This window comes from Hipposideros armiger, unplaced genomic scaffold (assembly GCF_001890085.2).
Source record: "Hipposideros armiger isolate ML-2016 unplaced genomic scaffold, ASM189008v1 scaffold_32, whole genome shotgun sequence".
NCBI lineage: Eukaryota > Metazoa > Chordata > Mammalia > Chiroptera > Hipposideridae > Hipposideros > Hipposideros armiger.
The window spans coordinates 1,295,080-1,317,986 of NW_017731382.1; the positions used below are offsets into that span (position 1 = coordinate 1,295,080).

A 22,907-nucleotide genomic window follows, 5' to 3' on the forward strand; every position below is an offset into this window, starting at 1 on the left:
ATGTGAGGTGCTCTGGGAAGGGTTCCTGCTGGCCTTGGGCAGCGTCCTGGCAGAGTTGGGGTAGGAGCTGACTGTGGGAATCGGGGTCCCCATGGTCAGTGCTGACCTGTCTCCTCCCCCCAGGGCTGCCAGCACAACACGGAGGGTGACCACTGTGAGCGCTGCCAGGAGGGCTTTGTACGCACTGGGTCTGAGGACCCCGCAGCCCCCTGTGCCAGCTGCCCCTGTCCCCTCGCAGTGCCTTCCAACAAGTAAGCTGGCTGGGTCAGCACTGGCCTCTGCAGAGGCCAGGGCAGCGGGGGTGGGCCCATGAGGTGGGGCCCCCGACCCTGGAGTCTGGCCCAGCCTGGGTACACGGGTGCTCGTGCAGGGCACGCAGGTGTGTGACGACCACCTCCGTGTTTACAGCTTCGCCATGGGCTGTGTCTTACGAGGTGGCCGCACCCAGTGTCTCTGCAAACCTGGCTACGCGGGGACCTCCTGTGAGCGGTAAGCTGGGCGGGGCTGGCGCCAGTGCCACCGGCTCGTGTGCGTGGGCCTCTGGAGGACTGAGCACGGCCGCAGGCACAGGTCACCGACCCCGCCCTCCCCCAGGTGCGCGCCCGGCTTCTTCGGGAACCCGCTGGTGCTGGGCAGCTCATGCCAGCCCTGCGACTGCAGTGGCAACGGTGACCCCAACCTGCTCTTTAGCGACTGCGACCCCCTGACCGGTGCCTGCCGTGGCTGCCTGCGCCACACCACTGGGCCCCGCTGCGAGACGTGTGCCCCCGGCTTCTACGGCAACGCCCTGCTGCCTGGCAACTGCACCCGTAGGCATCAGGGAGGCGTGGGGCCGGTGGGGGAGGACGGCAGCACTGGGTGTCCCCTGGGAGCAGGCCCGGTCCCATGCTGGGCCCAGCAGAAAGAAGGTGGACTGGCCAGGCCCCCGGGGCTTCTGGTCAGGCCAGGGGCCACTCTGGGACTGTCCTGTACTGAGAGGGCATCCCTGGGAGGGCTCGAGCAGGCCCCTCTGGCTGAGTGCGGGCTGCAGGGCAGGAGGACAGGGTGGGACAGAGAGCAGGCAGCTGTGTGGTCTGGGTGGGAGATGCTGGCTGTCTGGACCAGGATGGAGTGGGGGAGGCAGTAAAAAGTGAGGGACTAGGGGTTTCCTTTGGGGCAGGTGGAGGTCCAAGAGGAACAGGAGCTCCGTCAGGGCCTGGGGGGGTGCCGGAAGAGGCTGTGGGAAGGGCTATTGTCACAGCCCACCTTCTGCAGGGTGCGACTGCTCTCCATGTGGGACGGAGGCCTGCGACCCCCACAGTGGGCACTGCCTGTGCAAGGCTGGTGTGACAGGGCCCCGCTGTGACCGGTGTCAGGTAGGCCTGCCTAGAAGGGGCGGGTCTCAGGGCTGCAGGGGCGGAGCTTGGTGTGTAGGGGTGGGGCCTTAGGGCTGGGAAGGCGGGGCCTTAAGAGAGAAGGCGTGGATGACGCGGGGGCCTTGAGGGCTGGGCAGGGCCATGACACCACACCTGTGCCGCAGGAAGGACACTTCGGCTTCGAGGGCTGCAGGGGTTGCCAACCGTGCGCCTGTGGACCGGCCGCTGAGAGCTCCAAGTGCCACCCCCAGAGTGGGCAGTGCCACTGCCGGCCAGGGGCTGGCGGGCCCCAGTGCCAAGAGTGTGCCCCCGGCCACTGGGGGCTCCCCGAGCAGGGCTGCAGGCGTGAGTGCAGCCCGTTGGGGCACCATGGGGTGGCGAGTCCCTTGGGCCCTCAGCCGGCTACTCACCCCATCCTTCCCCTCTCCCAGGCTGCCAGTGCCAGGGGGGCCACTGTGACCTGCACACAGGCCGCTGCACATGTCCCCCTGGGCTCAGTGGGGAGCGCTGTGACGCCTGTACCCACCAGCACCAGGTGCCGGTGCCTGGCGGGACTGGGGGCCGTGGCGTGCACTGCGAAGGTGTGTCCCTGCACTGCACCCCTGCCCTTCCTGACCACACCTGTCTCGCCCCAGCCTGCCCACCTCCCCTTGGGAGTGCGGGTCCCTGCCCGTACTGACATGGTGACCTCTATGTTAACCTCGACTTCCAGTGGAGTCCTGTGGCCCCAACTCTCCCTCTCAGTTTTCCGAGGGACCCCACACCTGTCCTTATATTGACCTTCGGATCCCCCCATGCTGACCTCTGACCCCTACCAACCTTGTCACCTTCAGCCCAGCTCAGTACCCCAGTGCCAACCCCATGACTCCCTCCCTGGCCCCATGCCAGCCCCATACCCTGCACCGACTCACCCGTCCTGCCCACAGTGTGTGACCACTGTGTGGTCCTACTCCTGGACGACCTGGAGCGTGTCGGCGCCCTGTTCCCCGCCATCCGCGAGCAGCTGCGCAACGTCAACACCAGCTCCATGGCCTGGGCCCGGCTGCACAGGCTGAACGCCTCCATCACTGACCTGAAGGTACTGCGTGGCCAGCCCCCGAGCCTCCCCTCCCGGGTTGCAGGCTCTGACCTTCCCCTCCCCGTAGAGCCAGCTCCGGAGCCCTCCAGGCCCCCGCCACGAGACCGCACAGCAGCTGGAAACCCTGGAACGACGAAGCGCGAGCCTTGGGCAGGACACGCAGCGGCTGGACGGCCGGGTAGGACCCCATGGGCCCCTCCCCCAGAGACCCCCCCCTTCTCAGTAGACTTCTCACATAGGCCCCTGTTCCAGGGCCCCAAACCATCCATTGTCATTCCTGACCCTGTGCTCAGGCCCAGGGCCCCTCCCAATTCACCCCACACCCCCCTTCCCCACTTCCAGCAGACTCTGGGCTGATGGGCGCTGTGTCCACAGGCCACAGGAGCCCGAGCACATGCCGGCCGGCTGCTGGACAGCACGGAGGCCACACTGGGCCGGGCACAGAAACTGCTGGTGGCCATCCAGGCTGTGGACCGAACCCTAAGCGGTAGGGGCTGGCCCAGCTGGGCGGGGTGGGGCAGGGGCTGAGCAGAGTGATGCTCTGGGCTCAGAGCCGGGGGCTGCCTCCGGGGGGCTTGGCCTTGAAGAGCTGGCAGGGTTCGGATGTTTCAGTGGGGAGAGGGTGCCTCGGTCGAGTAAAAAGCAGGGCAGTTCAAAGTTGGGAGAGGTGGCCAGTGTGGCCAGAGTGAGAGAGCGGGTGGACCCTGCAAGATGGGCAGTGCCCCCCTTGTGGGCACCTTTTCTCTCTGGGAAAGCTTGCTGGTGAATTCCTTAATTACAAATGGAAATGTGTCACTAGGAAGACAGCGGGGTCGGGAAGAAGTGCAATTTCAGCTGAGCGCTGGGGCAGAGCCGGGGTTGGCCAGGCAAGGCTGCCAAGGTCGTAGGCTAAGCCGACGGCAGCAGGGATGTTGGGATGGGGGCTGTGGGCCAGAGGGTCAGTGGGGCCCGGAGGCTGAGCACAGCCATGGCCTCGAGCCAGGAGCTCTGGGGGCTGCCGGGGGGTGCTGAAGATCAGGTGAGGGGCGGCCTGGGAGCACGTGGACGGAGGTCTGCTCCAGGCTTCACAGCCCCTCCTCAAACCCCCACAGAGCTCAAGTCCCAGACGGACCGTCTGTCACCAGCTAATGCCTCGGCTCCATCAGGCGAGCTGCTGCGCCGGACACTGGCCAAAGTGGAACGACTGCTCACGGAGATGCGGGCCCGTGACCTGGGGGCCCCACGTGCAGTGGCTGAGGCTGAGCTGGGCGAGGCCCAGAGATGTGAGTGGTGTGGGCCCCACAGGGCAGGGCGGGCAGGGCGAGGACTTGGCCAGGAGGCCCCGGGCCGAGGTCAGCACGAAGTGGCATCACGTCAACTGTGGGGGCGGATGGGGGCCAGGTGGCCACCAGTAGTCACTGCCCAAGTGACCATGTCCACCCTGGATCTCGGCCAGTGCTGGCCCGTGTGCAGGAGCAGCTGACCAGCCGCTGGGAGGGGAACCAGGCGCTGGCCGCCCGCACCCGAGACCAGCTGGCCCGGCATGAGGCCGGCCTCATGGACCTGCGAGAGGCCCTGAACCGGGCGGTGAGCACCACACGAGAGGCTGAGGAGCTCAACAGCAGCAACCAGGAGCGACTGGAGGAGGCCCTGGTGAGGCCCCCGCCTCCCCTGCCCGCCTCTCTCTCCCCTTCTCTCCCTCCCTGTCTCTCCCCCCCTTCCCCTTATCCCATCTTCCTCCCCTTATCCTCCCTACCCCTTCACCTCTCTTCACCCCTTCACCTCTCTTCACCCCGTCACCCCTCCTCATCCCGTCACCCCTCCTCATCCCGTCACCCCTCCACCCATCGCTCCTCTTCACTTCTGTCACCCCTGCTCACTCCTCATTGCCTCCAGCATCGGAAGCAGGAACTGTCCCGAGACAATGCCACTCTGAGGGCCACTCTGCAGGTGGCCAGTAATAACCTGGCCGAGGTCTCTAAGATTCTGCACGACATTGACCGGGCCAAGGAGGTGAGCACTGCCCCTCCCAGGGCTGCACACCAGGCGGGCTGGACGCTCCTCTGCATGCAGAGCGTGGCCCTGGGGTCCCAGACCAGGGGCCGTGAGGGGTCAGGATGAGGGTCCCGCCTAACTGAGCCCCCTGCCCCCAGGAGTATGAGCACCTCGCTGCCAGCCTGGACGGCGCGCAGACACCGCTGCTGGAGAAGATGCGAGCCTTCTTCCCAGCGAGCAGCAAGGTGGACCTGGTAGAAGCCGCAGAGGCCCACGCGTGGCGGCTGGACCAGCTGGCGCGCAACCTCTCCAGGTGCAGGGCTCGAAGAGGGGTGCCCTCGGGATGCAGCCCGGGTTCCTGCCAGGCCACAGCTGGTCAGGGAAGTCCTAGAGGGAGAAGCCATCGTCCCAACAGGGGCAGTGAGGAGCAGGAAAGACACTGGGTGGTGGAAGGGCATGGGCAGAGGGTGGGGGCCCAGGCTGGCCTGGCAGCTGTGATGGCGGGAGGCCCCATGTGCTGGGCTAAAGACCTCTGAACCCCACCCACACGTCTCACCCCCCCCCCCAAAGCATCATCCGTGGAGTCAACCAGGACCGCTTCATCCAGAGGGCCATCGAGGCCGCCAACGCCTACGGCAGCATCCTGCGAGCCGTGCAGGCTGCCGAGGGGGCCGCGGGCCGGGCCCTACAGCAGGCAGGCCAGACGTGGACGGTGAGGCCCGCCCCTCCCCTCAGTCCCTGAAGGGGCCCTTGCGCCCCCCTCCCCCCAGCTCCCGCTGGGCGGGTGTGAGCTGCGTCCTGTCCCCATGTCTGCAGACAGTGGTGCAGCAGGGCCTGGCACCCCGAGCCCGGGAGTTACGGGCCAACAGCAGTGCGCTGGGGGAGGCCCTCCTCAGGGAGCAGCAGAGGTTGGGCCGCGGTGAGTGCCGGCATCTCTGGGGGGCCAGGCTTGCGGGGACCTTCAGGCTCTGGGCATGTGTGGGGGTTTGTGGGTTGTTACAGTGAGTCAGGGTGGCGGCTGCCCTGTGCGGGAATCCTGCTCCCCAGTGGCTCTGCGTGTGCTCCCCTGGGAGCCCTGACTTTGTGGCGGGGCCCTGGGACTAGGCAGGTGTCTGGGTAAGAGGACACGGGACCAGCTGACGGGTCGCCCTGCTGCCCTGGCTGGAGGGCTGTCCGATGAGAAAAGGCAGACGGGAGTGGGGGGTTCCCCCCGCTTCTAGAACCCTGAGTAATGGCTTGGCTTTTCTGAGCCTCCGTGGTTTCATCTATAAAGTGGGGATGATTGCGTTTTGCTGTGGGACTGGAAGGGGGCCCCGAGACGGGGGTGCTCCGGCACCTCCCCCGCCAAGGGCCCCCGTGTTGATGTCTCCATCTGTCAGCATGCATGTCAGCCTTGGTCCTTCCTGGTACCTGGGGGTGGGGGCTCCTTGATGCTGAGGCTGCCTCCCCCGCAGTGTGGGCCACCCTCCAGGGCACTGGGACCCACCTCCGTGATGCCCGGGCCGAGAAGGAGCAGCTGGCAGCCCAAGTCCAGGAGGTGCAGGCCATGCTGGCCATGGACACAGGTAGGGGGGCCTCTTCCCTGCCTTCACCCTCACTGCTGGTCCCCTACGCAGGCATCCCTCCAGCCAGGGCTGTCCAGTAGGGCCCTGTGATGGGGACACGTTCACAGATGTGCCGTCCAGAACGGTGGCCAGGGCAGCTGACAGGAATCCCATAGCGGACGGCCCTGGCCCTGGGCACCTGCCTCTGCTCAGGAGACAAACAGCAAACAGAACAGCCCCAAGGTGCAGTTGAAAACTGCAAGGAACGGGAAGTGCTTCAGAGAGAAATAATGCAGGGTGGCCGGGGGTGGGGCTGGGGACACTGGGGCGTCAAGGAGGGTGCAGTTGGCAGGCAAGCACAGAGGTGGACTTGGGGGCCAGTGTGGCCGGAGCCGAGAGCACGGGGATCCCAGGGGGCTCAGAGCAGAGGAGCAAGGCGTCTGACCCAGGTTTGCAGGAGTCCTTGTGGCTGCACACTCAGTAGAACATCGCCCCAAGCATCATGGCTGTGGGGGCCGCGGGGGCTCTGGCAGGGCCCCGGGAGCGATGACGGTGGCTATGGAGCGATGAGGCTGCGCTGCCTCAGGGAGGCATCAGGGTGACCCTGCTCCGGCCCAACAAGCTGGCACGGGAGAAGCCATCTTGGGGGACGGAGAGTGGGTTTCCACGGCTCTGAGGTTCAACTCCCAAGATCCATGGGGTCGGTGTCCCTGTCGCGGGTCCCACCTGGGGCACTTGTTTGTCTGCCCGACCCCTGCTGAGCCTGCGCACCGCCCGCCACAGATGAGACAAGCAAGAAGATCGCTCATGCCAAGGCCGTGGCCACGGAAGCACAGGACACGGCCGCCCGCGTGCAGTCCCAGCTTCGGGACATGCAGAAGACCCTGGAGCAGTGGCAGGGCCAGTACGGGGATCTAAAGAGCCACGACCTGGACCAGGTGGTTCTCGACGCAGGCCGCTCAGGTGGGCCCCCGCTCCGAGGTGCCCCGAGAGCGGGTGGGCTGGGGCAGGGTGGACAAGGCTCTGAGGGCGTTTGCTCCCCTCCGCCCCTCTCCCCGTAGTGTCTAGCCTGGAGAAGACGCTTCCGCAACTGCTGGCCAAGCTGAGCCTCCTGGAGAACCGTGGGGTGCACAATGCCAGTCTGGCACTGTCCACCAGCATCAGCCGTGTGCGGGAGCTCATCGCCCAGGCCCGAGGAGCTGCCAACAAGGTGGGCCAGAGTGCTGGGCAGCGGGGTGCTGGGAGCTTGGGTGATAGATGCTTACGGGCCGTGCACTCCCACACAGGTCAAGGTGTCCATGAAGTTCAACGGGCGCTCGGGAGTGCAGCTGCGCGCCCCCCGGGACCTCTCGGACCTCGCTGCCTACACTGCCCTCAAGTTCTACCTGCAGAGCCCAACGCCAGCGTCCAACCAGGTCGCCGGGGACCAGTTTGTACTGTACATGGGCAGCCGCCAGGTACTGAGAGAGCTAGGTGGGCCGGGTGGAGACGGGCACCAGGTTGGAGTGGGCAGGCCATGCTGGGTCCCTGTCCCACTGAGTCTCCCACCATCACAGGCCACTGGCGACTACATGGGTGTGGCTCTGCGTAACCAGAAGGTACACTGGGTGTACCGCCTGGGGGAGGCGGGCCCTACGACCCTCAGCATTGACGAGGACATAGGGGAGCAGTTTGCAGCCATCAGCATTGACAGGTGGGAAGCCGCCCCCTGACCTCCGCTGCCATGCTTCCCCCACCGCCGGGCAGGGCTGCATGTCCACTCCGAACCCCTTCGCCTGTGCCCTCAGGACCCTCCAGTTTGGCCACATGTCTGTCACAGTGGAGAAGCAGATGATCCACGAGACCAAGGGTGACACGGTGGCCCCTGGGGCCGAGGGGCTGCTCAATCTGCAGCCCAACGACTTTGTCTTCTATGTTGGGGGCTACCCCAGCAACTTCACGGTGAGCCTGGCGTGGGCTGCAGTCCATCCCACTGCAATGAGCTCCTCTTGGGTCTGTCTTGGGTGAGGCAGCACCCTGATCATGTGCTGTGCCCACAGCCCCCGGAGCCCCTCCGCTTCCCCCGCTACCGGGGCTGCATTGAGATGGACACGCTCAACGAGGCGGTGATCAGCCTCTACAACTTTGAGAAGACCTTCCTGCTCAACACAGCCGTGGACAAGCCTTGTGCCCGGTATGTACGGCCTGGGGCCCTCTCACTCGGACCTAGCCCACCCTCTGCTGACCCAGTGACCTCTGACCTGCAGCTCCAAGGCGACTGGAGACCCGTGGCTCACAGATGGCTCCTACCTGGATGGCTCCGGCTTCGCCCGCATCACCGTGGAGAGGCAGATCAGCAACACCAAGCGCTTCGACCAGGAGCTGCGGCTGGTGTCCTCCAGTGGGATCATCTTCTTCCTGCAACACCAGGCAGGCCATCCGTCCCCACCCCACGCCGGCCCCGCCCCATGCCGGCCCCGCCCCACGCTGACCCCTGCCCACTCCACAGAGCCAGTTCCTGTGCCTGGCCGTACTGGACGGTCGCCTGCAGCTTCTCTACGACTTTGGCGAGGGCCTGAAAGAGTCTGTCCCGCTGCACACCCTGCCACCCCTGACCACGACCAGCAAGGCGGTAAGACCCGAGCCGGGAGGGCGGGCAGAGCGGGGTGGTAGGGACCAGCTGGCCCTGAAGCCCCGCGTCTGGCCATGCAGATCCAGGTATTCCTGCTGGGGGGCAGCCGCAAGCGCGTGCTGGTGCGGGTGGAGAGGGCCACCATGTTCACCGTGGAGCAGAACAACACGCTGGAGCAGGCCGACGCCTACTACCTGGGCGGTGCCCCGGTGGACCAGCTGCCCCCGAGGTAAGCATGCACGCAGGGCGGGTCATGCTTCTCCACACGCCCGTCCGCCCCCCGCGCCAGTCCCCCCCACACTCGCTTGTCCGGCAGTTTGAGGCGGCTCTTCCCCTCCGGAGGCTCAGTGCGCGGCTGTATCAAGGGCATCAAAGCTCTGGGCAAGTACGTGGATCTCAAGCGGCTGAACACCACGGGCATCAGTGCCAGCTGCACCGCGGACCTGCTGGTGAGCCCGCGCCCCACCCCAGCCAGTAGCCCTCTCCCCAGCTGGTGCCTGGGGCCCTCACAGTGGTGCTCCCTGTAGGTGGAACGGGCCATGACTTTCCACGGCTATGGCTTCCTGCGCCTGGCGCTCGACAACACTGTGCCTCTCAACGGCAACCTCTACTCCGGGTTCGGTTTCCGCAGCACCCAGGACAGCGGCCTGCTGTACCACCGAGCGTTCCCGGTGCGTCTGCCCCCTGTCTGACCTCTGTCCATCCATCCCCGAGTGTGACCGCCTGCTTGCCCCACAACCTCCTGCAGCAGCAGTGGGGGCTCCAGTGGCTGGAGGGAGGGTGTCTGGGCCCCTGGCTCGGTCCACTGACCTGGCCGCTGTCCCCAGGATGGGCCTTGCGAGGTGTTCCTGCAGCAGGGCCGCGTGACACTCCGGTTTGTGAGGACTGAGGTGAAAACTCGAGGGGGCTTTGCCGACGGTGCCCCCCACTACGTCGCCTTCTACAGCAATGCCACAGGGTGAGCCAGGGACTGGGTGGAGGGCATACAGCTGGGTGGGGGCAGAGGGGCAAACGCTGCTCTCACCCACAGGATCTGGCTCTATGTGGACGACCAGTTTCAGCAGATGAGGCGCCACCAGGGGCCACGCCCCAGGCCCCAGACCCAGCCGGACAAGCTCATCCTGGGAGGCCTGCCAGGGCCCAGCACGCTCCAGAACTTCAGCGGCTGCATCAGCAACGTTTTTGTGCAGCGGTGAGCCGAACGGGAGTGGCGGCGGTGGTGGTGGCGACAGTGGGGCCGGGCCCCCCCACCCACCTCCTGCTGCTGCCCCTCCGCAGGCTCCCCCCAGGGCCGCAGCGTGTGTTTGACCTTCAGCAGAACGAGGGCAGCGTCAATGTGAGTGCAGGCTGTGCCCCAGCCCCGGGCACCCAGATACTGCCAGCACCACGAGGACTGCAGGCCACAGTGGCTCGGAAGGTGGGCACCGGGGGTGGTGTGCCGATGGAGCCGGGATGGGCACAAGGCAGCCCCCAAGCCTCCTGGCACCCCCGTCTGACCCCACAGGCCTCCCGGCGCAGCCGGCAGCCCATCCAGGACCCTGCCTGCACACTGCTTGGGACCCTCAGGACCATGGGAGATGCCTACCAATTCGGGGGTCCCCTGTCCAGTTACCTGGAGTTTGCAGGCATCCCGGCACCCCCTGTAGACTGGTAAGGCTGGGCCAGGTGGGGGAGGGTGCAGCGGGGCTGCCCAGGCTGACGCCCCCGCTCGACTTGCAGGTCCCAGATCTCACTGCTGGTCCGCCCTCGAACCCCCCGAGGGCTTCTGCTCTACGCTGTGCCCCTGGCAGCCGGCAGTCCCTCCCTGGCTCTCTTTCTGAGTCACCGACACTTTGTCGCTCAGACAGAAGGCCCTGGGCCCCAGCTCCGCGTGCAGAGCCACCAGCGTTCACGGGCTGGCCAGTGGCACAAGGTAAGGGACTGAGGAGGAGGGAGATGGAGGCCCTAGGGGCCCCCACCCTGACGTGTTTCCCCTACAGGTGTCCGTGCGATGGGAGAGGACTCGGCTCCAGCTGGTGATAGACGGGGTTCAAGTCCAGGGCCACAAGGAGCCTGACCAGCTGCGCGAAGGGGCAGAGGGCCCCCAGGCCCACACTCTCTTTGTGGGGGGCCTCCCTGTCAGCAGCCACAGGCCCAAACTCCCAGTGAGAACTGCCCAGCCTCCCGCACCCCGCCCCCAGCCCAGCCAGACGCAGTCAACCCTCCTTAGCACTCCTGGGCACCTGACCCTATGTCCACCCATCTGCGCCCCCACAGGTGGCCGTCAGCAGCTCATGGTTCAGCGGTTGTGTGAAGAATCTGAGATTGGACGGGCAGCCCCTGAGGGACCCCACTCGAGTGGTGGGGGTCACGCCCTGCTTGTCAGGCCCCCTGGAGAAGGGCCTGTTCTTTGCAGGCAGTGGGGGAGCCATCACTCTAGGTCTGCCTGCTGTCCCTACTCCCCAAGTGTGCCTCAGGCTGGGTGGGGGCAACACCCAGCAAGGGAGGGGCCTGGGGCCAGGGCCCTCGTCCCCTCACAGCCCCTTCCCTGCAGACACCCTGGGGGCTACCCTGCCTGATGTGAGCCTGGCGCTGGAGGTGCGGCCCCAGACAGCCACTGGCCTCATCCTGCACCTGGGTGGGCTTCAAGTCCCCCCCCACCTGCAGCTGCAGGTGCTGGAGCAGCAGGTAAGCTGGGTGGGGGCTGTGACCACAGGGCAGGGTCAGGGTTGGCAGGGCCCTCCTGATGCCCGCCTCCCCCCCCCCCCCCCACAGGTCCTGCTGTGGGCAGATGATGGTGCAGGCAAGTTCTCCACGCTGGTAACGCTCCCCAGGGCGCTGTGTGATGGTCAGTGGCACCAACTGGCAGGTGAGCTGGGCCCCTTCTCTACCATGGTCACACACACTCCTGACACCCCCACCCCTGCTTCTGCAGAGCAGATAGCCTAGGGGTCTCGGGAGGGGGCAGCTTGGGACTCCAGGCAGGGGAACACATTGCCAAGCAACGTGGCAAATAGCCCCGTCTTGGGGCTGGTGAGCGGCCCCTCCCAGCCCAGCCACAGGAGCCTGTGCCCTACAGTGACCAAAGGTGGCAACGTCCTCCGACTGGAGGTGGACTCGCAGAGCAACCACACGCTGGGCCCCGCGCCGGCGGCCTCAGCCCACACCCTGGTGCCTTTGCACTTGGGAGGACTGCCTGGTGAGTGTGGCCTCAGCCTGGAGGGTGGGTGTGGGGGAGTCACCCTGCTCTTGTCCCCACTCCTGTGGTGGGACAGCTGGGGAGACCAAGGCTTGGTGGGGGGACCATTTGGAAGCCAGTCTCTGCTCCAGCCCGTCTCCCTCCATCTTCCCTCACGCCCCAGAACCCACGGACACACGGGCTGGACCCCCCATGCCGACACACTCTTGGCCTCCAGTCTACCGCGGCTGCATGAGGAATCTGGTGGTGAACTGGTCTCCTGTCACCTTGTCTCGCTCTGCAGGCGTCCAGGGGGCAGTGGGGGCCAGTGGCTGCCCAGCTACATAGCACAGCTGTCCCTCTGGGACTCGAGCCGTGCAGGAGGGCCTTCAGGGGCCCCCAGACCCCACGGCGGGCCACCCCAGGCAGGCAGGGCCCCACCTCAGAGCCCCCAGGCCCTCCGCCAGCTTCGTAGATGACGTTAGCGTGTATCTGTCTAGGCTCTAGATTCTACAGGTGGTCTTCTGGAAACGGTCTAAGTTATGTCTGACTTTTTAAATGAAAGGGTGAAACACTATAAAATGGGGTTTTTATACCTTTTATCCCTTCCACCAACTTTTAATAGTTTGAGAAATCTGTAAGTCACTGGTCCCTTCTTCTTAAAACAAAAATTAAAAAGGAACTTGTTTAACTAACTAAGTGTTGATTTTAAATTTGAAGAGAGAAAAGCAGTTGGGCGATGGGTAGAGCCTGGCTGTGGAGGCCCACGTGGGGGGCAGCCTCCCCAGGTCTTTCTCCTCAAATTCAGAACACTGCAGGCCCGGAGGGGTGCTTGTCACTCCAGCTTCCGTTCCCACAAGGGGTCAGGGCCATCGCAACGCCTCGCAGGCACAGAAAAACTAGAGTTGGCAGATAAAAGAAAAGACTTTTATTTGTCACCAAGCTGGAACCGCAGTGGAGGTGTGCGCCAGGCCCCACACACACACACTCGGCCGCACAGCCGAGCGCCCCGCCCCGAAAGCCAGCGAAGAGCTTAATCCAGGCTCATGTCCTCCTCGTCGTCCTTCTTGTCCTTCCCGTCGCCCTCCTTCGGCTCCAACCTAGCACTGTTCTGCATCGCTTTGGCGAACGCCTCCACGTCTGAAACACGTGGGGAAGCGTGAGGCCACCTTCCCAGGCCCTGGCCCGGGGCTGCTGGCCCGAGGCCGTGGGACAGCCAGCCCCGTGCTACCCAAGGGAGGCTTGTCCCTGTAACTCCAGGACAATGAAGCGCCGTGGCCACGGGAGCAGCAGCAGGTACTTACCACCCTTGTTGGCGGCCTCCACGGCCTCCGCGGGCAGGCCAAACTGGCACATGAGGGGGCCCAGCTGTCCCGAGGCCAAGGCTGCGCTGAACGTGCCCAGGGCCTGCCAGGAAAAGCCAGTCTCCTCTGAGCAAGCACGTGGGGGGTGCGGGGATGCACCCGCTTGGGCAGGGCTGAGGGCTTGGGCCAGCGCTGATATGGGGACGCTTGGTGACGGGGCGCCACGCTAGAAGCGGGCAGAGCGTCCCGAGCATACGGCACCCAGCAGGCCACGCGTCTACCTGCTGGAACTGTGGGGAGGTCAGCGTGCTCTGGATCTCCTCTGCAGTCTGCGGCAGCGACTCCCCAGAGGGCAGGTAGGGCAGCAGGCGCTCCTGCACGTCCGCGTTGGCGAGGATGGGTGCCATGATCTCGGGCGTGAGAACACTGGCCAGGTCAACTAGGGCACAAGCACACAGCCATCAGCGGCTTGAGGCCAGCCCGGACACGCTCGGGAGACTGCGACTCTAAGGCGTGATGTGCTGAGTGTGCAGTGGTGACACGAGGGAGCAGAGGCCACACACGTGCAGGGCGTTAGTTCGGCCATGCCTGGGCAAGCCAGCGGGCAGGGCAGCAGGCACCTTCACCCCCCAGCCTGGAGCCGAGGAGCACGTGTTACCTTGCTGGCCGCCTCCGGGCCCGGCCGGCACGTTCATGGTGGCCAGAATGCTCTGGAGGTCGCTCAGCTGGATGGGCTGGGTTGGGCTGGCTGCCGTGCTGGTTCCATTACCTGAACTGGGCGCGGGGCTCGGGCTGGTCGCCGAGGCAGCTGCTGGAGCAGAAGGGGCTGGGGTGGCGCGGGTGGAAGAGGCGGTGGAAGACGGGGTGACCGCTGCTGACTGGCTCCGGGAGCTGGGAAGAGCAGGGTGGCACTGGAACAACCACACGCCCAAAGGCGCCCACAGAACGTTGCTCCTGCCCCAAAGGTCTTTGCACTGCCAGGAGTCCGGAAGAATCCGGACCATCTCCTAGGCAGAGGGGACAGCTGGTGGCACCCAACTATGCAGTGGGGGCAGGGCGCGAGGCTCACCTGGATGAAGAGCTGCTCGCTGGAGGCCCTCCGCTCCCCAGTAAGCTGGCCAGGCCCGGCCCAGTCAGGGCGCCCAGCCCACCTACAAAATGAAGAAGACTCGAGCTCAGACCCCATGCCCACCTGCCCTGCCAAAGGAGCAGAAAAGCCCTGCACTAAAGCCAAGGGACAAACGGGGGAAGGTGGTCCCCACAGTGGGCCCGGGGGACCGAAGGATCGTGACCGCTCAGGTCGCAGTCTTCTGGAAGCCGATTCCTTTAAGTCAGATCACTTGGGTTCCTCCACCCATTCGTTATACTTGGGTTCAAGGTAACAGCAGCGCAAATCTGGCACCAAGTAGCAAGCGCTCCCTCCTGTCCCAGAAACATACCCATCCAAGCCCAACGGGCAGCAGGCAAGCGGCCGAGGGAGACCGGGGTGCAGGCACAGCCCCGAGCGCACGTCCTCAGCCCCCACACCCCCAGCCAGCTGTGCTCCCTGATGCACACAGCTGGGTCCTCACTGGGGGCCCTGGCCCCCCCCCCCCGGGAAGGCGGCGCAGGGGGGAGCGGAAAGGAAACACCACAACACAAGGCAAGCACAGCAAGGGCCGGCCGTCTGGCCGCGGAGGCCGGGGGCGGGCATTACCCAGTCCTCCGAGGCCGGCCGGTCCGATGAGCTGCATGAGCTGGCTGTGACTCATGCTCCCCAGCAGGCTCTGCAGGCCGCCCTCGCCTGGAAGACAGAAGGCACTCAGGCCGTGCTGCCTGCGGCCAGCTTGGCCCTCCTGGAGCCCCTGGCTGGAGCTCTGACCCCATTCCATCGCGTGCAGGTGGCAGTGGGCCGTCTAGGGAACGGGCATGAGGGCCTTCTAACTTGGGCTCCTCCGTTCCCACTTGAACCCACCGCTGGCCCCACAGGGCCCACGCCACCTGAGAGCACTCGGAGCTCACAGCACGCCCCGGGAGGTGAGCATTACCGCCCAGTGCAGACAGCTCATGGCCTCCACTCCCGCTCGCCCCCAGCGCTCCGGGCATCGGGGGGTTGTTCAGGTACTCGTTGACTTTCCGGCAGTGCTCCTCATCCTGGTCCGTCTTGGGCTCCTGCCAGGAGGACACACAGCCGCAGATGAGCGGCCCGCCCACCACTGCCCTGCTTAGAGGAGGGACCTGAGGCTCAGACAGGTGAAGTCACCTGTCTACAGTCGCACAGCATCAGGGAGAGGACCCGGCAGTCCCACACGATCGCCCATTTGACAGACAGGAGACAAAAGCATTAAGAGCACTCCACACACACACGGCAACGTTTCCCATCCTGCATGGCCAACAGTAACCACACGTCCTTCCTTCCGGGCATGTATGCAATGAGACAGCCGTCTTATCCCAGCACTGCCCACTCCCAGCACAGCCCGCAGCCTCTTTGGTTAATGGGAGGACAACGAGCCCCCGGGTGTGTTGGGGTCATCAGGCAGTGTCACCCTGCCAGCACGCCAGATTCATCTGTCCAACAGTCACTGAGCATGTGCTACGGGCCTGCAGGGTGGCAGGGACACAGACAGAGCCCCCACCTTCAGGGCAGAGGGAGGAGAGCCAGCAAATGAGCAAAACGGAGAACAACAAAGGTAGTATGTGCTGCAAGTCTGACAACGTTTCTTGGCAAAACTGGAGAAACAAGCTCTACACCAGCAGCTGGCAAACCACAGCCCCATCTGTGTTTGCAAATAAAGTTTTATTAGAACATGGCCACACCCATACTGTCCACGGGCACTTCCACACGACTTCAGCACAGGTGAGCACCTGGCTCACCAAGAGGAAAACCTTTCCTGCCAGGCGCTAAGGTGCTGGGAGCTCAACCTCTGCGGTGGAACGAGGTGACATCTGTCGAAGCTGCAAACGCACAAGTACACCCACTGCACGAGCTAGTCCACATCTACACTGAACATGCAGGTTACCCTCACACGGAAGTCACCTAGGCACACTGCCCATCACAGAAAGAAACGGAGGGGGGGCGCCAGTGGCCACCAGGTGGGAGAAGGGATGCTGGCGACTAACCTGCCGGAACACGCCTGCAGCGGCGGGGCGAGACGGCCCTGGAGCGCTGGCCCCAAGACCCCACAGCACACCCCTGGGGAGGAGGGGAGCTACGCAGGGTCACCCTCACTTCTGCTCTGGGGTCCTCATGACCCTTGAGAGGTCACTGGGCGACCAGCAAACCAGAGGCCACATGTCCATCGATGCACGGGGACAGGGCCCGGCTGGGCAATCACTCGCTTGTCTGCCAGGGTATTCCACACCTTGAAAGGGCACTTGGGGGCCCAGACACAAGTGCTGGGACTCTGGAAGAGGCCTCCTTCCCACGCCCCCCACTGCAAGGTGACGCACTGGGGTTCTGAGGTTCTGTGGCAGGCAGGTTTGCTCAGCTCCAGCCAGTTTGTGAAAGCTAATTCTAACATCCAGTGAACAAGCTTCTAACCTAATTTTATGACAGCGAGAGAAGACCGAATGCAAACAAAACCTCCACATACCTGCATCCAGAAGAAGAGCCGTTTGGAGCCTGCCTTAAACTTGAGCACGTAGACCCTCCCGCTGGGGCACTGTGGCACGCGCTTGAACTCACAGTCATCAGGAAAAATGATCAAATCCTAGAGAGCCACGAACAGGAAGGTCAGAGTCAGCGTCCCGGAACCCCCAGGAAAACACGCTGGATCCTGTGTCTAAGTGTGTGGGGTGGGGAGGAGGGCACAGGACGGGCAAGTAAGCCGCCAAGCCCCCCCCAGCAGGGCTCTGCAGTGCGGTTACGCCAGGGTGGGGGCACCCCACGCAGGGCGTGAAGGCCAGGAGCCGGGCTCGGTGCTGAACAGGGATGGGGGGCTATCGACTCTTGAAGGGTGTTTTAATACACATTTTGAGAACCATATTCCAAGATGAGTTAAAAAAAGTCAACTCTGACCTGCTCTCAAAACCTAACACAGAAGCACAAAGAACACTGAAAAAGACGACCAGTAGCGAAAGCTTTGTGGAGGCTGTGATCAAGGTCAGGGTTTTTACATGGCTTCTCCAATTCCAAGCACCTAATCGTCAAAGTTTAAAGTTTATACAGTGACAGGAGACACCTATGTAATTGCCGAGACCTGGAAGACCCGTAAGCAAACAAACCAGCTCCTGAGGACGGCAGCCTACACCCCACAATCGCACACCCCACCCCGCAGTGCGCGCGGGCAGCTCCGCGTCCCGATCTGAGGACCAGGCAGGCGCCGCGGGACGGCGTCCGGCACTTACATCTTCCACGTTCCCAGACGTCCTGTCTTTCCAGCAGAAGTGAATGAGCGAGTCGTCCGTCTGCTGAATGTACACCAGCCCTTTCCTCTTATCTGGGGTGACGGTGGTTCCTTTTAACGACATTTTTCCTGCCCGAAACTCCACCAGGTACTTGTTGGAGGATCCGCGGGAGCCTGGCACCAGGCTCGGAAACAGCGCGCCCGAAGTCGTCATCCTGCAAGAGGGGCCAGCACGCAGACCCCGTCGCCACCGCGGAAATCCCAGCTGCTCACGCGAGCGCTGGGCTGGCACCCACGGGCGACGCGGCCCGCTGACCCCGCGGGCTGCTGTGCCGGGAGTCGGAGGCCCCGCGGCGCGGGCCCCGCGGCCTGACAGCACCTGGCGCCGGCACTGCGGCGGCTTCTCATGTTTCTCAAAGAACGCAATCAGCCTCTGCATCGGAACCACATCCCTGCCCGGGCTGGGGACCCCCCTCAGCCCCGCTTTCCGGATTTGTAAACTCTGCTTTTCAGTCGGGGGTGGGGGGCGGAAGGACTGCAACACTTGAGCTGGGCGGGGACACCTTCACCCCTCCGACGGGCGACAAGGCCGGCCCGATGCCTAACTACTGCGGGACCCAGGCCCGCCCGACTGCAGGCTTGCTCCCCTAGAGAACAACGCGGAGCCCTCGGGGGAGGCGCGGCGAGGACCGCCTGCGCGGGGTGCACGGCCCGCCCCCGGCCCGCAGACCTCACGGCCCGACGCCCTTGGCTCCGCGCCGGGCAGAGGGGCCGCGGCGGCTCGCAGCAGGGCGGCGGCCGGGGCTGGACCGAGCGTCCCACGGCCCCCGAGAGCCCTCGCCCCGCGCGCGGCCCCCGCCCCCCGACCCGAGGGCGTCGGCCACGCTCTCGGACCCCAGCTCCCAGGCCCCAGACTCACTCCGCCCCCGGGCCCCTCGGGCCCAGGACTCCGCCTCCGCACGCCCGGCGCCCGGCTCCGGGGCGGCTGGCGGCGCGGGCCCCGCCCCCCGTGGCCGTCCACGCCCCCGGCGCCCCCCGTACCTGGCCCGCGCCGAGATTCAGACGAGAGGTGCCGTCCGGTTCGCTCTTCCTCCTCGGCGCCTGCCGGGCCCCGCCGGAAGCCCCCGCTCGCCCCGCCCAGCGCACCGCTCTCGCCGCCAATTGGGCCCCGTCAGGCGCGGGGCGGACACTGGCCCGCGAGCGATTGGCGCGCGCGGCCGTCCATCGCCCTGCCGTGGCCCGCCCCCACGCAGCCGGCTCCTTCCGGCGGAAGCGTGGGCCGGCGGCGCGCGGGCCAGAGCGGCCCCCATTGTTGCTGTGTCATGGGGGCGCGGCGGCGGCCCCTGGCGGCGGCGCCGGGATCGGCGGGGCGGGCGGGGGGCGTTGGACCCCGGCCCGCGGGCTGGGGCGCCTGCGGAGCGCGAGACGGGGTGTCGCAGGGTCGCTGTCAGTGCAGGACGCCAGGTCCCGAGACGTAGGGGAGACGGTCACGGGGGTGGCGGGGAGGGCATCCTGGGGCGCCAGGGCTGGCTTCGCGGCCCTCCGGGGGACTCGGTGCGGGGGCCGCGGCGCCCGCGGGACCAGCCGGGCCTCGTGGCGGCGCGTGTGGCGTACGACGCGGGGCCTTGAACAGGGACCCCGCCCGGGGTCCCCGAACCCCGCCCGTTAGCAGTGCTGACTTGGCCGCGCCCCCCGTCCCGGTCTCGCGTGGAGTTTGCAGAGTGAAGTTGGTTGTCCTCCACGAAGGCGGACCCGGACGCCCGCCCACTACCCTCCCGCACCGACACACGCGTGTGGCCCCGGGTGTGTGACCCCGGGGCTCCCGCAGTCCGCGCCTGCGCCCTGGCCCCCCCCAGCCCGAGCTGGCTGCTGCCCTCCCCAAGGGCGAGGCCGTCCTGGGCCCTGGGGCCGCCCCGTGCTGCCCGGTGACTGTATGCACCTAAAATGGGTTTCTAGCCTTTTTGTTAAAAGCATAAGCGTGAAAAGTATTTCTCAGTCCCCGTTTCTAAGATGTGTCTGTCTGGCTTCTGTAGAACTTGGTGCCTCGAGCACAACTTGAGTCTCCACCGTCTGGTGATGTCAAGATGCACGAATTTTTGTATTTGAAAATAGCGGTTTTGCTCTTAAAATGTTATTTGTTAATAGGTAATGGGTTCGTTAATTTTTAATTAGTTATTTTTAAATTCTTCATTTTAATTTCTAATATGGTAAACATTGATAGCTCAAACCCACATACACCAAAACTCGGGGTGGGGTGGGTGGGGCCGTGATATAATAGTTTCTGAACAGAGCGGTGCGGCCAGCGGAAAGCACCGGGTCACCGCAGCCCCTCGCGGGCACCGCCCGGCTCCGTGAAACCAGGCGGGAAACTGGGAAAATCCGGTGGGCCTCCGAGGGGGGCCAGCGACAGGTGTCACTTGTTAAAGGCATGAAAAGTTAAAAAGCTGCCGCCAGAGGCCGCGGGAAACCAACTTCCCAGAACCTGAAGTCAGCGCTTCCTTTCTAGGCGGTGACTTTGGAGAGGTCCCAAACGGAGACTGTCCTCTCCTTGCCCCAGGGGAGCCCGTGTCCTGGGATGGCTCGAAATAAGGACGCTTTACACACTCAATACACTCCGTGAAGAATCTAATAAGGAGACAAGCTACAGGGAGACAAGCGTTGTGGAGGCCCCCTGTACCGCCCCCCCACCTGGATGTGTGAATCTGAGTGCGTCCCCGGCACAAGGCCACTGGGGGTGGGCCTGCCACCTCTCACTGCCCCACGTGGGACCTGGGACCAGTCAGCCACCGCCACTCACCACCTGCCCCAGCAAAACGAGCTAACAGCAGCTCTTCCTGAGCCTGGCCGCCGGCAGGAGGGAAGGCAGGGGGTGCAGAATGTGGGCGCCTGAGGATGCGCCCAGACATTTCACCAAAGAGGGTGTACATGGTGCAGGACGCACAGGAAAAGATGGCGGACACCATTATTCGTAAGGGAAACGCAAGTTAAAACACACGTATTAGCATGGCTAAAAAGAAAAGACACTTTTCTTTTGACAAGACCCCGAACTGGGAAGTCTTGGTGCTGGGAACACAAAATGGCACAGCTGTTTGAGAAATGGGTTTGGCAGGTGGCTTCCGCTGTCGTTTTTGTTGTCTTTTTTTAATGCTAAACTTTTTTTTTTTAATTGGGGAATTGGGGGAGGGGAACAGCGCTGGGGAATCAGGAGGAAGGGGAACAGACAAGTTGCTGTCCTTTTGTTCTTCAGTCTAGTTGTGGAGGACGTTGCTTCACTGGCCCAAGTTGGTATTATCATTGCACTCTTCCCAGGTGAGACAGATTGGTCGCCGGTCTCTGGACGGCCGCTCACAGTGGCTCACGGCAGCTCACACCAGCTGCTGGCCGGCCCTCGATTTTCTTTTTTTAGAGCAGTTTTAGGTTCATACCAAAATGGAGCAGAAAGAGCTGCCACATACCCCTCACACCAGCGGTTCTCAACCTTTCACAGGGGTCGCCTAAGACCATCGGAAAACACATATTTTCAATGGTCATAGGAACCGAGACACCGCTCCTCTATCCGTCTCCAGGCTCACATGCAGATATGCCCACATACGAGTACCTGGTGACCCCTGTGAAAGGGTCATTCGACCCCCGAAGGGGCCGCGACCCACAGGTTGAGAACCGCTGCCTCACACACATGCACAGCCTACCCACCGTCAGCACCCCCATGAGATGGAATATTGTGACAACCCATGAACCTACCCTGACACGTCATATCACTCAGAACCATCGTTAGCATTCGGGTCACTGTCCATTCTGTGTGACTGGACACATGTATAATGACATGGGTTGTCATCTCAGTGTCATTCAGAGTGTTTCCACTGCCCCTCAAAGTCCTCTCTGCTTCACCTACCCCTCCTTCCCTCTTCCTTAACCTGGCAACCACTGATAATTACTTGCCCAATTTTTTTATTGTGGTAAAATATACATAACATAAAACCATCTTAACCACTTTTCTTTCAGTGTAGAGTTAAGTGGTAGTAAATACATTCATAATGTTATGAAACCATCACCACCATCCATTTCCAGACTCTTCATTTGGTAAAACCGAAATGCAACACCCAATAAACACAGCTTCCTATGCACCCCGCCCTCAGCCCAACAACCACCATCTGCTTTCTGTCTCTACAATTTTCACAACTCTACGGACCTCATATAAGTGGAATCGCACAGTGTTTGTCCTTTTGTGACAGGCTTATTTCACTGAGCATCGTGTCCTCAAGGTCCATCCATGTTGTAGCATCTGCCAGGATTTCCTTCGATTTTAGAAGGCTGAGTGATAGGTGCTTGTGTGTGTGGATGGAGCCCCTTTTATTTATCCTTCATCGATCCGTGGACACACAGGTCGCTTCCACTGTTAGCTATTGTGAATCATGCTGCTGTGAACATGGGCGTGGAGATATCTCTTCAAGGCCCTGTTTCAACTCTTTTGGGTATAAGTATATAGAGGTGGAACTGCTGGATCATGTGGTAGTTCTATTTTTAATTTTTTGAGGAACCACCATACTGTTTTCCACAGCAGCTGCACCATTTTACATTCCTACCCACAGTGGATAAAAGTGCTGATTTCTCCCCATCCTCATCCTCACCAACACTTATTTCCTGTTTTTTTTATGGCAACCGTCCTGATGGATGTGAGGTGGAATCACTGTGGTTTTGATCTGTATCTCCCTGGTGATCAGTGATTTTGAGCATCTTTTCATGGGCTTGTGGGCCATTCATCTATCTTCTTTGGTTAAATGTCTACTCAAGTCCTTTGCCCACTTTTGAATCAGGTTGTTTGGTTTTTTTGTCATTGAGTTTTAGTTCTCTATATATTCTGGATATGAATCTGTTATCAGGTGTGCGATTTGCAAATATTTTCTCCCATTCTGTGGGTTGCCTTTTTACTCGAATGATAGTGTCTGATACACAAAACTTTAATTTTCACAAAATCCAACTTGTCTGTTTTTGCTTTTGTTGCCTGGGCCTTTGGTGTTGTATCTAAGAAATCATTGCCAAATCCAGTGTGGTGAAGCTTGTGCTCTGTTTTCTCCTAAGAGTTTTATTGTTTTAGGTCCTACATTTAGGTCCTTTATCCATTTCGAGTTAGTTTTTGTATATGGTGTGAGGTAAGGGTCAGCTTCATTCTTTAGCAGGTGGACACCCAGTTTTCCACCGTTTGGTGAAAAGACGGTTCTTTCCCCCTTGAATGGCTTGACACCTGTCATTTGACTATATATGTTGATATGGTGCTGGTGACAAAACGTCATGAATTTGTCAACTGCAGACAATGGAGTCACTGTATGTAGGGTTTGAATCCCACTTCCTCTGCTCACCTGCTGTGAAACCTCCTGCAAGCACAGCTTCCTGCGCCTCCTTTTCCTTCTCCACAGGTTGGACTGGATGGTATTATAATAGTGGGGACTGGGCAGCCATGACACCAGGCCTGGGCTTTGGCAGCACTGAGTGCTCTGTGGTCCCCATCCTCAGACAGGTGGCCTGTGGTGACACCCTGCATCTGTGCACCTGCCCGGAGCA

General features: G+C 62.8%; 2 protein-coding genes across 3 annotated transcripts in view; one reads left to right on the forward strand and one right to left on the reverse strand.

Moving 5' to 3' along the window:
- Positions 1-12,410, forward strand: part of LAMA5 (laminin subunit alpha 5) — a 47,419-nt gene extending 35,009 nt beyond the window's left edge. Inside the window, exons 43-80 of the mRNA XM_019637289.1 lie at positions 124-251; positions 409-489; positions 595-809; positions 1,255-1,355; positions 1,520-1,700; positions 1,787-1,936; positions 2,282-2,433; positions 2,501-2,611; positions 2,809-2,920; positions 3,525-3,695; positions 3,869-4,065; positions 4,309-4,425; positions 4,566-4,720; positions 4,978-5,119; positions 5,224-5,326; positions 5,862-5,972; positions 6,735-6,914; positions 7,013-7,161; positions 7,238-7,408; positions 7,508-7,644; positions 7,739-7,892; positions 7,991-8,124; positions 8,198-8,360; positions 8,440-8,562; positions 8,643-8,791; positions 8,879-9,011; positions 9,090-9,233; positions 9,390-9,520; positions 9,593-9,754; positions 9,841-9,979; positions 10,067-10,212; positions 10,282-10,474; positions 10,542-10,706; positions 10,819-10,981; positions 11,096-11,229; positions 11,317-11,410; positions 11,621-11,740; positions 11,904-12,410. Of these exons, the coding sequence (XP_019492834.1) occupies positions 124-251; positions 409-489; positions 595-809; positions 1,255-1,355; positions 1,520-1,700; positions 1,787-1,936; positions 2,282-2,433; positions 2,501-2,611; positions 2,809-2,920; positions 3,525-3,695; positions 3,869-4,065; positions 4,309-4,425; positions 4,566-4,720; positions 4,978-5,119; positions 5,224-5,326; positions 5,862-5,972; positions 6,735-6,914; positions 7,013-7,161; positions 7,238-7,408; positions 7,508-7,644; positions 7,739-7,892; positions 7,991-8,124; positions 8,198-8,360; positions 8,440-8,562; positions 8,643-8,791; positions 8,879-9,011; positions 9,090-9,233; positions 9,390-9,520; positions 9,593-9,754; positions 9,841-9,979; positions 10,067-10,212; positions 10,282-10,474; positions 10,542-10,706; positions 10,819-10,981; positions 11,096-11,229; positions 11,317-11,410; positions 11,621-11,740; positions 11,904-12,067 (5,475 nt within the window). The 3' untranslated portion in view covers positions 12,068-12,410. The remainder of the gene's footprint in view (positions 1-123; positions 252-408; positions 490-594; positions 810-1,254; positions 1,356-1,519; positions 1,701-1,786; positions 1,937-2,281; positions 2,434-2,500; positions 2,612-2,808; positions 2,921-3,524; positions 3,696-3,868; positions 4,066-4,308; positions 4,426-4,565; positions 4,721-4,977; positions 5,120-5,223; positions 5,327-5,861; positions 5,973-6,734; positions 6,915-7,012; positions 7,162-7,237; positions 7,409-7,507; positions 7,645-7,738; positions 7,893-7,990; positions 8,125-8,197; positions 8,361-8,439; positions 8,563-8,642; positions 8,792-8,878; positions 9,012-9,089; positions 9,234-9,389; positions 9,521-9,592; positions 9,755-9,840; positions 9,980-10,066; positions 10,213-10,281; positions 10,475-10,541; positions 10,707-10,818; positions 10,982-11,095; positions 11,230-11,316; positions 11,411-11,620; positions 11,741-11,903) is intronic.
- Positions 12,411-12,624: 214 nt separating this feature from the next.
- On the reverse strand, positions 12,625-18,523 carry ADRM1 (ADRM1 26S proteasome ubiquitin receptor). Of its 2 annotated transcripts, none has more exons than XM_019637291.1 (10): positions 18,390-18,523; positions 17,350-17,563; positions 16,596-16,712; positions 15,051-15,174; positions 14,720-14,806; positions 14,093-14,174; positions 13,682-13,914; positions 13,305-13,462; positions 13,024-13,126; positions 12,625-12,859 (listed from the first exon to the last, which is right to left on the reverse strand). In XM_019637291.1, the coding sequence occupies exons 2-10, from the start codon at positions 17,560-17,562 to the stop codon at positions 12,753-12,755; spliced, it is 1,224 nt and encodes a 407-aa protein (XP_019492836.1). In that variant the 5' UTR covers position 17,563; positions 18,390-18,523; the 3' UTR covers positions 12,625-12,752. The 2 variants fall into 2 exon arrangements, with proteins under 2 accessions (XP_019492836.1, XP_019492837.1); XM_019637292.1 differs by having other exon boundaries at positions 13,793-13,914; positions 18,390-18,496.
- Positions 18,524-22,907: the final 4,384 nt, after the last annotated feature.

Coding starts and splice junctions, on each gene's coding strand:
- ADRM1 (XM_019637291.1), bottom strand. CDS start 17,562: ATGACGACTTCGGGCGCGCTGTTTCCGAGCCTGGTGCCAGGCTCCCGC. Junction 14,807..15,050: donor TGAGCTGTCTGCACTGGGCG/GTAATGCTCACC, acceptor TCTGTCTTCCAG/GCGAGGGCGGCCTGCAGAGC. Junction 13,127..13,304: donor CCTCCCCACAGTTCCAGCAG/GTAGACGCGTGG, acceptor TTTTCCTGGCAG/GCCCTGGGCACGTTCAGCGC.